The 13,416-nt window shown below is 44.2% G+C and overlaps 1 protein-coding gene across 5 annotated transcripts in view; it reads right to left on the bottom strand.

Annotated features, from left to right (window-relative positions):
- GRAP (GRB2 related adaptor protein) overlaps positions 1-13,416 on the bottom strand; it is a 97,129-nt gene that overhangs the window by 62,500 nt on the left and 21,213 nt on the right. For 3 of the 5 annotated variants that reach the window (XM_033963737.1, XM_033963735.1, XM_033963736.1), the window contains exon 3: positions 77-199. The exons of the other annotated variants lie outside the window; for them this stretch is intronic. In XM_033963737.1, coding sequence (XP_033819628.1) covers positions 77-199 — 123 coding nt within the window. The remainder of the gene's footprint in view (positions 1-76; positions 200-13,416) is intronic. 5 annotated transcript variants of the gene reach the window in all.

Genomic DNA, 13,416 nt, shown 5'->3' with positions numbered 1-13,416 from the left:
TGGCACACCTGGATTCCTGAGTGGCACACAGTTTGGGATACTGTACACTGATTTACAGGAACAGGTTGTGTCTTACTTCACTGAGATGGAAAACTCCCCGGGGGAGCTCTCGCTCTCTCGGATTAGGAAGGATCCCGGGTGTTTCCTTTTCAATATCAGCTCTTCTGCAACTTGCCTGGAGATTCTTCCTGCATACCACCTGGGAGGGAAAGGACGAGATTAAATATAGAAAAAGATGACACAGAAATATAACCTCAACCGAGCAAAACCAAGGCCCCCCCCCCCCCTTCCCGGCTCTCTCTCTCACCCCTACAGCCCTACACAATCCAACTTCTCCCTCTTGTTGGTTTTTTAAAATCCCCTGCTATACTCGTGAGAGTGTGCTGCTGTGGTCAAAGCTACAGCCTCAGCACCCCTGAGGTTGGGGGTTCAAACCCACACTGCTCCTTGTGACCCTGGACAAGTCACTTAATCCCTCCATTGCCCTGGATACATTAGATAGATTATGAGCCTGCCAGGACAGACAAGGAAAAATGCTTGAGGACCTGAATTCATTAATGGAAACCGTTTTGAGCTCCCCTGGGAGAATGGTATCGAAAACTGAATGCCTGAAGATTGATCCCGCCAGCACTGAGAGAGTGCAAGAGGGAGCACCTTCCAGAGACAGGAGATCAGGGACAGCAGGGCCTGATTGAGAGTTAGGGGAAGTTGAGAGGAAATGTAAGGAAAGCCCTCATTACCGGCAGGAAGGGGGTGGGAGGGTGCCTGGAATGGGCCCATCAAAAGAGCTGTTGACAACCAGCATCATGAGAGAATTAAAGCAGGTCTGGAGTAGATGAAGAGGGAGGTGACCCCACAGATGGCGCATTCGCAGTGTAACTTGTGGACATGAACATGGCTCACCTTGAGCGTAGATTTGGGAAGGATGAAGAGTTCAAATCCAGACTGCAACCTAGGGGAGAGAAACTGGGAATGCTGGTAGACTAAATAGGTCCCTTGGGAGTTAGGATTTCTCCTTCTTAATTTCCTTTTTCCAGATGTATCTACGAGCACAACGCTATAAAAAAGAAATACACATCTTTTGTCTCTGGAAGCTGAATTCCAATTAAGTTATCCCCGTAAATGTGTTATTTTCCTAGAAGCAACCAAAAACAAAAACGCTATGGAGAAGATGTCCAAGGCGCAGTCTTTACTGAAGATACAGTCATAAAATCCACATACACTTCTCCCTCCATATTCGTGGTTTCGATTATTCACGGTTTTTAGCTTGATGGCTCCTCCCCAAAAATTACATCAGCTTGCATAGAGAAATCGCCGATTCCCAGCACTTTCTTCACTGTGTTTTGCCTCTCCTTCAGGGACAGACCAGGTCTCCCACCATGTTATTTGCGGTTTCACCATATTCACGATGGTTTTTAATAGAAAACAGCAGATAACATAAGAAAAAGTTATTTGTGGTTTTTCTGTATTTGTGGTTCTGTTAATCCCCTGTCACAGCGAATACAGAGGGAGAAGTGTAATAAAATGTGTAGGACCCATAAGATGGGAACTATGGACCCAACATGGTCCGTGTTTCGACGGCCCTGTCTTCCTCAGGGGCCCCTAAGTCAAAGAACGTGGATCACAGGCTGAGAACAGTCCTGCTCGAGATTAAAAGTTTGCAAGTTATGAAATATTAATATTATTTCTCTTTGATATATGAAAGATTGTTATACACATCCAGGTGGGGAGGGTGGGGGGGGGGATTTAATAACTGTATATTATGTGTTGGAATAGAGTGCAGGTTGAGATATTACTTGGTTGTTCTTATGTTTGCACTTTGTATTTGAATTAAAAACAAATAAAGAATTTAAAAAAAAAAGTGAAGAGATTAAACATGCTGTTTTGTTTTTTTTTTAATTTTCTTTGTGCTCTAGCTTCCTCTGCTGTTAGGACATGTTTCCTTCTGCTAGGTGATTTATTTTATGATTTCTTGATGTTTGCTTGGATGTGAATGTCAGGCCTTCAGATACAAACAGAACAACAACAACAAAAAAAGGCAAGGGGGAAGCGTTTTCAACCAAAAATAAAGTATTTAAAGCAAAAAGGTCCCAACAAGGATCCCAGTTTCGGCGTTTAGAAGACGCCTTCTTCAGGGGACACTTTGCTGAAAACAACGCAGAGTCAAGAAAAGGTTTGGCAATGGGAAACCCCGTTTGCAAGCAGGCTGTACTGTTCTGAACGCTTTAAATAAAGACTTTATTTTTGGTTGAAAAGACATCCATCCCCCTTGCCTTTTCTTGTTGTCTTGGATGTGAATGTACCATATTCCTATTCAAAGGAATTTTCATTGACAAGAATGTATCGCACTAGGGTTACCAGATTTATACATTTGGAAAATCCAGACCCCCTTAGACCCGCCCCCAGTCCTGCCCAATCCCACCCTAGCTCCGCCCCCTGCTGCCTGCTCTCGTCGGGCCCTCCTGCCCGACGGCGATTTGATAGAAGCTTTTTAAAACTCAGACAAAGTGCTGGGTTTTGAAACGCCATCCGGACCCCCGGACATGTCCGGGGAAATCCAGAAGTCTGGTAACCCTAGCCAGCACTGACTGACCGCTTACAGGATGTGCCGCTCTCCTTTCCCCCTTTCCATACCTCTCCTCCTCCAGCAATCCCCCACCAGCGTAGTAACAGCAGGCTCAGGGCCGCAGCTGGAGGGCCTCTGTGCACGTCGATGTCTGCGTATTTCCAGATGACCTCCAGCCGTGGCCCCGAGTTTACTGTGCTGCGGCTTCAAAACGTTTGCGGCACACTGATTTACAAGATCAATTACAAATCGACGCATCCTTCTCAGTCTTACATGTTCCTCACTCTCCAGCACTTCTGGTTCAATTATGAGGGGCTACAACCGTCCCCCAGAAGAGGGCTCAGTTTTCCCTGGTACCACAGTCCGATTCAACAAGATGGGCCCAAGCCCAGAAAATAGAACCAGCACGCCAGGTGGGGATCTGCCCGGGTAGTGTAAAGACTCAACCATTATTAATCATCCACTTAACTTGACCTAATGTACAGCCACTCATGGCCATCTTTTAACTCCTATTGCGAAGATCTGCAACGTGACATAATCAAGCTCGAGGAATGGGCATCGACATGGCAGATGAGGTTCAACGTGGATAAGTGTAAAGTGATGCATGTCGGTAACAAAAATCTCATGCAGGAATACAGGATGTCCGGGGCGGTACTTGGAGAGACCTCCCAGGAAAGGGACTTGGGAGTTCTGATCGACAAGTCGATGAAGCCGTCCACACAATGTGCGGCGGCGGCAGCAAAAAGGACAAACAGAATGCTAGGAATGATAAAGAAGGGTATCACGAACAGATCAGAGAAGGTTATCATGCCGCTGTACTGGGCCATGGACCACCCTCACCTGGAGTACTGCATCCAGCACTGGTCACCGTACCTGAAGAAGGACACGGTACTACTCGAAAGGGTCCAGAGAAGAGCGACTAAGATGGTTAAGGGGCTGGAGGAGCTGCCGTACAGCGAAAGATTAGAGAAACTGGGCCTCTTCTCCCTTGAACAGAGGAGATTGAGAGGGGACATGATCGAGATATTCAAGGTACTGAAGGGGATAGACTTAGAAGATAAGGACAGGTTGTTCACCCTCTCCAAGGTAGGAAGAACGAGAGGGCACTCTCTAAAGTTGAAAGGGGATAGATTCCATACAAACGGAAGGAAGTTCTTCTTCACCCAGAGAGTGGTGGAAAGCTGGAACGGTCTTCCGGAGGCTGTTATAGGGGAAAACACCCTCCAGGGATTCAAGACAAAGTTAGACAAGTTTCTGCTGAACAAGAACATGCGCTGGTAGTGCTAGTCTTGGTTAGGGTGCTGGTCTTAGACCAGAGGGCCGCCGCGTGAGCGGACTGCTGGGCATGATGGACCTGGTCTGACTCAGCAGTGGCAGTTCTTATGTTCTTAAGAGCAGACTGCGACCTTTTCCTTCAGGAAACCGTCCAAACCTTTCTTAACCCTTTATATGGCACTGTTGCTCAGAAGCAACGTGTGTCTTCTCTGGCTCTTATGGGAGATCTGCAGCACCTCCAAACGCCTGTTGCTTGGCACTATGGATCTCGTTCACCATTAAGTAACGTAAAGCAGCCGGTTTCACCATCTGCCAATAAAGGGTTAAAATGTTCTGTTCTTGAGATTATGCATGCTATACTGTTTACAGCTGCATTTTCATTAAAATATTAATTGTGACTAATCACACGATTAAAGGTATATTTTTCCCCCCACTGAATATTAGCGGTTAGTCGGCTTAGCGCTATTTAGCCGGCCAGAAGATTTTCCTGGCTGGCTCAATAGCACCAAATTATGGGTGGATAGTGTTGAAAAGGCTAAGATAAACAGTAGAGAATGACACGGGGAAAAAAATTTATCACCGTTCCTGCCCCGTCCCTGTGAGCTCATCCCCATCCCTGCCCTGTCCCCGCGAGCTTAGTCTCTGTCCCTGCCCCGTTCCTGCGAGCTCAGTTCCAGTCCCCGCCTTGCAAACTGTCAGATCCCATCTGCACAAGCCTCGAATAGTTATGATTTTATACTGAACATATTTTATAAAGTATAAAAAGAGACGATATTCTGAATACTGTCATTGTAATTTTATAAACACAAATAATACAGAACAAGGATCAACAAAACCCCTGTCTCCCCTCCTATCGCAAATATCCCCTCCACTTTTGTGAAAACTGAACAAACCAAATTACTACAAAATGCTGCATAGAAAAATCAAGCTAGCAGAATACTTCAGTCACACATGGCAGGAATAATGTTAGGGGAGTGCAACTAGGACAACTGCCCTCTGGTCAGAGAGAGAGAGCCCTAAGCCAGCTGGAAGCTAAAGAAGCACTGCCTGGGCTTTGCAGTCCCCAGTTATGTCTAATACCAGCTCTAGCAGGATACATATTTAAGACCTGAAATATTCTAATCACAAAATTTAAAATCAATTTATTTTTTTCTACCTTTTGTTATCTGGTAATTTTATTCTTCAAATCACATTGGTCTCAGGCTTTGGTTTTGGGTATCTTCTGTCTTCATTGTGGTATGGCTGGCTCCTGAAGGTAAAATAGGTGCAAGAGGAGCTGGGGAGGAGATGCCGAGTCTGAAACTGGCGCAATTCTTTTTACCACAGGAGCAAGACTTTTCACTGCTCCCACAGGGCGTTAAAAGGTCTTGTCCCCATTCCCGTGGGGCGGTGAAAGGACTTGTCCCCATTCCTGTGGTAAACCAGTTGCAAATGTCTCCATTCCTGCGGATTTACTGCGGTGACCATGGTTTACCACGGTAAACAGTCCCCGTTTCATTCTCTAATAAACAGACAGCCTTGCCCTTAGACATGTAGGCCCAGATTCTATAAACGGCGCTGTTAACGGCGGGCACCTAAAAAAACATTCACCGATCACACGTAGAAGAGGACAAAGCTGGATGTTGTTTCTTCTCAGATGTTTCCTACTCTCCTCAGCCCGCTGAAAAAACCAACTGTGATTGATATGGAGGCAATCTGGGAATCTATTGAAAGCCTTCATAAAGGATGTTCCCACCTTATTTTAACTTCACAAGCTTCTTCAGTTCAAATAAAAAATTTAGAAGAAAAAGTTCAGCATCAAGATATAAGAATGGGCAAAGCTGAGAAGCAGGTCTCTGAATTAAAAAGTTCCTCCTATCAGCAATTTAAGGATACAGATTTGCTGGTTAGGAAGATTGAGAACCTGGAAAATGCAAATAGGAATTGAAATCTTAGACTGATCAATTTTCCGGTTTCCAGGCTACAATCACCGGAAGAACTTTTTTCAACTGTTTTTAACTTCAGTTCTAAAATATCCGGAGACAACTATGCCCCCACCACAGAAATACCACCAGATCCTCCCACAAATTAAAACTATCCTTCCCCTCGCTAAAAGGCATTTCCCACACAGGAAAGCTAGGGACCTCCCTCCACTTCAAAATCACTGAGTTCTGGAACAACCTTACCTCCCCTCTTCAGAACTTGAGCTCTCTCCAAGTTTTCCGCAAACATCTGAAAACCTGGTTTTTCTCAAAAAATGTAAGTCTCCCTCCAACTTAGGAATCAAGGAAACTCTTATATCTTGGCATCCCAAGTCCTCTAAATTTTCTTCACACTTCTACCTCTAACCCTCTGTTACAGTTCCTTCCTATTTCTCCTACTGTAAACTGCGTCGAGCTCTATGAACGTGGAGATGATGCAGTATACAAACCTAAGGATTAGATTAGATTAGATTAGAAATTGTACTATTTAAATGTTCCTAAAGAATTAAATCAGGAATTGGGGAACCAATCAGTGGATTTGAATCTTACAGAATCCTCTTGGAGTGAAATCATAGTGAGGGCTACATTGCTTGTGACCTTTGCCTCTTTAGAAGACAAAGAGGCAATTTTTCATCTATTCTTTAAATCTGAGAATGTTGAATTTTTTGGAAGTAAAATTGCTGTTTTTCCAGATGTCTCTAAGTGGATACAATCTCGATGGAAAAAATTTTTAATGTTACGTCAATCTGTATTAAGTCTAGGAGCTACCTTTCGGCTGCCTTTTGCTTGTACATGTTGTATTAATTACCAATCTAACAGACATGTTTTCTACGAACCCGATCAATTACAGTTTTTCTTGGAACGCAAAGCCACTTCAGTAGCCCCAGAGAGGTCCATTGATATCACTACCCAGATTATTTAGTTGTATACAACTGATTTGCCCTTTAATTTTGAATATAAAGATATGTTGTTATTTTTTTCCATGGAATGCAACAACCCTTGTAGTGCTTGAATCTCTCTCCTCAAGTTGTGGACTGTCTGCATAGTACATTTACGTTAAATATTATAAGTATTATTTCTTTATTGGATATTGTTATTTTTCCTTATCAAAGTTTATTTTATATTACATTAGTGATTTCTATTCCGCCTTTACCTTGCGGTTCAAAGTGGATTACACAAGGAGTTATTTGGACATTTCCTGTGGTATTATGGAGTGGAGCGGGTTGCTATTGGGGACTGAGATGATTCTTGCTGTGCTAGTTTGTCTTTAAGGATTTCTTGAATAGCAGGCTTTTAATTTCTTTTCTGAAGGTTTTGTAGTCTGTGGTCGTGATCAATAAATTGGAGAGTTGGTAGTTTAGTTTTGCTGCTTGAGTGGCCAGGAGGCCATCGTACATTTTTTTCGTTTGACGTTTCTGATTGGAGGGTGCGTGAATGGAGTGTGGTTTCTCCTATGTATGGTTGTGGTTGTTTGGATTAGTCGGTTGTTCAAGTAGGCTGGGCATCTCAGTTTATGGTCTTAAATAGTAGACAGTAGAATTTGAATAGTATTTTTGCTTGTATTGGGAGCAAGTGTGAATCGAGGTAAGCCACTGTGATGTGGTCGTGTTTCCTCAGTGATCTGTGTTTTGTACTGTTTGTAGTTGTTTTATCATTGTTGCGGGGTAGGGGAGATAGAGGATGTTGCAGTAGTCTAGTAGACCAAGGACTAGGGATTGGACCGCTAGCTGGAATTGTTTTCTGTCGAAGAATTTTTGAACTTGTCTTAGATTTCTCATGACTGCGAATGATTTCTGTATTGTTTTGTTGATTTGTGGCTGCATGGTACAGCCTCTGCCTATCAGCGTTCCCAGAAGTTTTAGAGTGGGTATGTGATTGAGTTTATTACTAGGTTTGTTATGGTCAGGTATTTGTTATTTTCGAGGAGGATGAATTTTGTTTTGTCTGGGTTCAGCTTCCGTTTGTGATCTTTCATCCATGTTGCTACTGTTTCTAGTGTTCTGTGCAGCGTGCCTGTCATGGAGGGCACTGGTTGGTCAAAAGGAAGGATGGTGATGTCGTCTGCATAGCTGTAGGAGGTCAGGCCTAGTTTGTCTAGGCAGGTGGAGAGGGAAGCAATGTATAGGTTGAATAATGTAAATGATGTAAATAAAAGAGAAAAAAAGAAGAGGACAGAGCTTATAGGAATGGCAGGGATGGTCAGAGCTCATGGGGATGGGACGGACATAGAGAGATGCCAAAGGGACAGGGAAAATTTGTCTCCGTGCCATTCTCTAGACCAGTGTTTTTCAACCGCTGTTCCGCGGCACACTAGTGTGCCGCGAGATGTTGCCTGGTGTGCCGTACGGTCAGGGCCGCCATCAGGGCAGTACCACCAGTCTAGGGAGAGGGGCGGTCTGCCCCACGTGGACAGGAGAGAGCTGGACGGGGGACCCGCGGAGTTCAATACATCTCGAGCCGCGAGGCTCGTCTTCTGTTCCTGCCTGCCCTGCAGCTAACATATAGCCGATCGCAAGCATTCCCCGATGTCAGCGCTGACGTCGGAGGGAGGGCTTAAGCAAAGCCTGCCCTCCGACGTCAGCGCTGACATCGGAGAATACTTCCGTTCGGCTATTAGTGCGCGGCAGGGCAGGCAGGAAGCAGAAGACAAGCCTCGCGGCTTGAGCTTCGTTTTACTGAGAAAGTTGCAAAGATGGGCTGGGAGGCAAACACGGAACACAAAAGGGGGGAGGGAGTGCGTTTTGGACACAAGGCATGAACTTGGGAGAGAGGAAGGGAGGGAAAGAGATGCTGAGGTGGGGGAGGGAATGGGTTTTTGGACACAGAAGGCATGGACTTGGGAGAGAGGAAGGGAGGGAAAGAGATGCTGAGGTGGGGGAGGGAATGGGTTTTTGGACACAGAAGGCATGGACTTGTTAGAGAGGAAGGGAGGGAAAGAGATGCTGAGGTGGGGGAGGGAATGGGTTTTTGGACACAGAAGGCATGGACTTGGGAGAGAGGAAGGGAGGGAAAGAGATGCTGAGGTGGGGGAGGGAATGCGTTTTTGGACACAGAAGAAATGGACTTTGGAGAGAGGAAGGGAGGGAAAGAGATGCTGAGGTGGGGGAGGGAATGCGTTTTGGACACAGAAGAAATGGACTTGGGAGAGAGGAAGGGAGGGAAAGAGATGCTGAGGTGGGGGAGGGAATGCGTTTTGGACACAGAAGAAATGGACTTGGGAGAGAGGAAGGGAGGGAAAGAGATGCTGAGGTGGGGGAGGGAATGCATTTTGGACACAGAAGAAATGGACTTGGGAGAGAGGAAGGGAGGGAAAGAGATGCTGAGGTGGGGGAGGGAATGCATTTTGGACACAGAAGAAATGGACTTGGGAGAGAGGAAGGGAGGGAAAGAGATGCTGAGGTGGGGGAGGGAATGAGTGTTTGGACACAGAAGGCATGGACTTTGGAGAGAGGAAGGGAGGGAAAGAGATGGTTGTGTACACAGGGAATAGAAGAAAGAATTTTTGGTCATAGGGAGGGAGTGAGGTACAGATAGTGGCATACCAGGGTGGGGGGGGGCGGTCTGCCCCACCCCGGGTTTACGTCCCAAGGGGGTGCACAGCTGGCCACCCTCCAGTGTTGTCCCTAGGCCGGCAAACTTCGGCTCTTTAGCCACTTGAGTGCCACCGCCGCCAACGGTGTTGTTGGCGGTGGCAGCATTATAAAATACTTTCTTTGTGTTTATTTGATTCCTATTCAAGAGAATTACTTTATATATAGTCAATATAGGCACAGAGTTAAATTTTTTAACATTTTCTAATGGTGGTGTGCCTCGTGATTTTTTTCATGAAACAAGTGTGCCTTTGCCCAAAAAAGGTTGAAAAACACTGCTCTAGATAACTGTCTCCTGCTGAAAATCTGTCTCACCAGGTGAGCCGGTGATCGTCTATGACACGTGACATAGCCGTTCCCTGCCAATACTCAGTGGCTAACCAGCTAAGTTCGGTGGCCAGATAGAGCTGCCAAAAAGGGTGATCTGTCTTTGGCCATTAAGACTTAGCCGGTTAGCCACTGACATCATTTCCGGGTGCCTCGCATAGGAAGCGATGTCCGAAGGAATAATAATAATTTATTCTTATATACCGCCAGACCACGAATGGTTCTAGGCGGTTCACAGCAGAAAAGGCTGAACAACCAGCGAATATACAGTTCAGAAAGATGCATCAATTTCTAGAATGTACACAATACATGTTGTATTTAAAAATCATTAAGAACTGGACTCTACGTGTGGGCTTATTGGAGTGATTTAAAGAGAAATGGGAAACAAGGTAACCTGGGGATAGATCGAAGATTAATTTGAAGCAAACACATGCGAATTTGAATAAAACTCAAGCCTCAATCGTTAGCCAGTGCAATGTTTGGTCATAAAGAGTAACATGCTCCCATATTTTCAGACCAAAAATCAGTCGGACAGCAGTGTTTTGAACCACTCTTAGTTTTTTATAGGTGCCCAGGTAGTTTATATTACAATAATCAAGGATACTTGGTATCGATGACGGAACTAACAGCGGAAAGGGAGCTGTATCAAAATATTTCTTAATGGTTTGGAGTTTCCAAGGTAAGGTGTCGATCTAAAGTCACTGCCAATATTTTTATGAACTGTTATATGGGATAGTCAAAACCATTCAGATGGTATCATTGATTCTTTAATCTTGTCACCAGGGGCTCCTTTTACGAAGCCGCGGTAGCGGCTTCAGCACGCACGACTTTTCATCAGGCGCTAGCCAAAAAACTAGTTTCAAGTTTCAAGTTTAATCTTCATTTGATGAATCGCTTATAACAATATCTAAGCGATGTACAGTTTAAAAACCATCAGAATGTGGTAATACATTTAGTTTACAAAAGTCAATTAACAGACAGACAAAATTGGACAAACAGGAAAGGGTGGGAAGGAAGGGGGAAAGTTACAATTTTGTTATATATTAGAATTTGACATCAAAAGGAAAGCACATTGGGTAGTAATGGGCTAAGATGAGATAAGAAGAACGTGGGAACCTAAAATGTTATGTTTCATGAATCAAATGCATCTTGAAATAAATATGTTTTTAAAATTTTCTTAAAAGCGTCGAGGTCTGTTACGTTTTTAATAAAATTTGGAAGGGAGTTCCACAATGTAGGGGCTTTCACGGAGAACATATCATTACGTCTTGTGCCTATGATTCTTAGCGAAGGGATTGAGAGCAATTGTAATGAGGAAGATCTTAAAGAACGAGAAGATTTGTATGGGACAATCATTTTTGCTATATATTGGGGTTCGTTGAAGCTCAATGTTTTGTAAACCAAAAATAAAATTTTAAAGGTAATTCGATGAGTTATGGGGAGCCAATGTGATTTAATAAGTAAAGGGGTAATGTGGTCAAATTTTTTTGCATTGTGAATTAATTTGACTGATGTGTTTTGGATGATTTGGAGACGTCTATTTTCTTTTTGGGTTATGTTGATTAGGAGAGAATTACAATAGTCCAATTTAGAGATAATAAGGGAATGAACTAAAATATTGAGTGATTTAGCATCTAAAAAAGTAGAAATTGAACGTAGGAGCCGTAATCTGTAAAAACAAGATTTAACTATTTCGCTAATATGGTCATGAAATGAAAGATCTACATCGACTACTACACCGAGGATTTTCAGCTTAGATACCGATTCTATAGGAGTGTTATCAAGTGTGAATGGTATTTTTTGAAATATGTCTCCTTTCCAAGTGAAAAGCATAGTTTTTGTTTTTTTAGTATTTAAGGCCAGTTTGTTATCAAGAGGAGGTGGTAGCGGCTAGCGCGGCCGGCGGTTTATCACGCGCTATTACACGCTATTACACTCCTTCCCTGAACCCGCCTCCCCTTCCCCCGTACCTCCAGTTTTACCACGCCTTCGTAAAAGGAGCCCTGGGACTTGCAAGAAAAATTTTTGTTTTTTTCAGGGTTCAGTTTCAATTTGAAATCAATCACCCAGAATTCAATCTGTTTCGGAATAGTTGCTATAAATTTTGTTATCTCTACTGTCAGACACCTTAGGGGGATGACTCTAGTGATGTCGTCAGCATAAATATAAAACCTAAGATTTCGACTCTGCAAGAGGTTTCCAAACGATGCAAGGTAAATATTAAACAGGGCCAACGCGGTCGCGAGGAGCCCATTGAAGTTGTTACTCGTGCAGCGAACAACTGGAGGCGCGGGGGAAGGGGAGGCGGGTTCAGGGGAGGAGTTGGGGGCGGAGACGAGGGGGCGGGAGGGGCGCCAGCGCCCTGGCCGCCTCTCACTGATTGAAGGGGGTCGGAGAATGGAGGTGAGAGGGGACCCCCCTCGGAGATAATCTAAGGTAAATGTTTCTTTACGGGAAGGGGGTGAATTTGTGAAACATCTGCCCGGTGGAGTTGGTGAACCTGAATTGAAAGATCCGGGGACAAGCACCCGAGATCTTTGAGGGAGAAGAGGCGAGTGTAAGGACCGGGCTGCTGGTTCGTAGGGGCAGAATGTTCTTTTTTTTGGAATTTCTCTTATTTCCATGTTTCTACGTTTCATAAACCCCTGAATGTTTCCGAGCTGCCTTCTCTGTTTCTTTTTATAGACCAGGGAAACACCCTTATCGAACAGCTGTGAGTGAAGTACGAATAACATGCAAACATGCCAGTTGCTTCCTCGTGTTTGCCATTATTTCCTCTGAAGCTGGACTGCTCAGGAGACCTCGGAGCAAGTGGGAAACATCGGAGGGGGGGAGGGGAGGAGGGAAATTTTGCTTATTTTGCTAGCATGTTTAAGCTTAGATACATTTTGGAAGGAGCAGTTGAGTTCCCTGCTCATAGGGAACCTTACTGAAAGACCTTGGACTCCTTTTATCAAGGCGCGTCGGACATTTCATCACGCGCTAACCCCCGCGGCAAGCCTAAAAACTAACGCCTTGTCAATGGAGGCGTTAGCGACTAGCGCGGCAGGCGGTGGAACGGGCGGTATTCCGCACGTTAACCGCCTACCGCACCTTGATAAAAGGAGCCCCTTATCTTAATGTGTCAGATGTGCATGATAGGTGGCGGGTTTTGAAAAATCAGGGTTCTCCCCAGCCTATTATGCAAAAGGACAAGTGGAAAGATGAGTATGGGGATGATTTATCTATTTGTCATAGATTACAATTTGATTGATTTTAAATGCTTTTATAGTGTATTATGATTGTATAATATGTTGCACTTATGTATGGTTTAAAAATGAATAAAGATATTTTTTTTTAAAAGAAAAATCAGGGTTCTCCCCAGCCTATTATGCAAAAGGACAGGTGGAAAGATGAAAAAAGAGGTAGGGGGAGTTTATTGCATAATATTTCACAAAAATCTTGAAAATTACACTGCCTTTTTTCTTTAAGACTAAACTAAAAACGTTCTTATTCCAAGCGTCTAAATATTTCCTTTCCAACAGCCTGCAAAATAAACACAAACCACTTTTAAGAAGCGATACCCATTCCTGGTGTTTTATCCTCCCCCCCCTTCCCTTTAATTAATTTGTTTTTAATTATTAACTTTCCCCTCCCCCTTTCCCCTCAAACTCATGTTCGTATTTGTAATTTGTCTATTTAATGTTCACATTTCCCC

Source organism: Geotrypetes seraphini, chromosome 11 (assembly GCF_902459505.1).
Source record: "Geotrypetes seraphini chromosome 11, aGeoSer1.1, whole genome shotgun sequence".
Lineage (NCBI taxonomy): Eukaryota > Metazoa > Chordata > Amphibia > Gymnophiona > Dermophiidae > Geotrypetes > Geotrypetes seraphini.
Note: the sequence above shows the minus strand (reverse complement) of the source record. Positions and strands in the feature narration are given on the sequence as shown.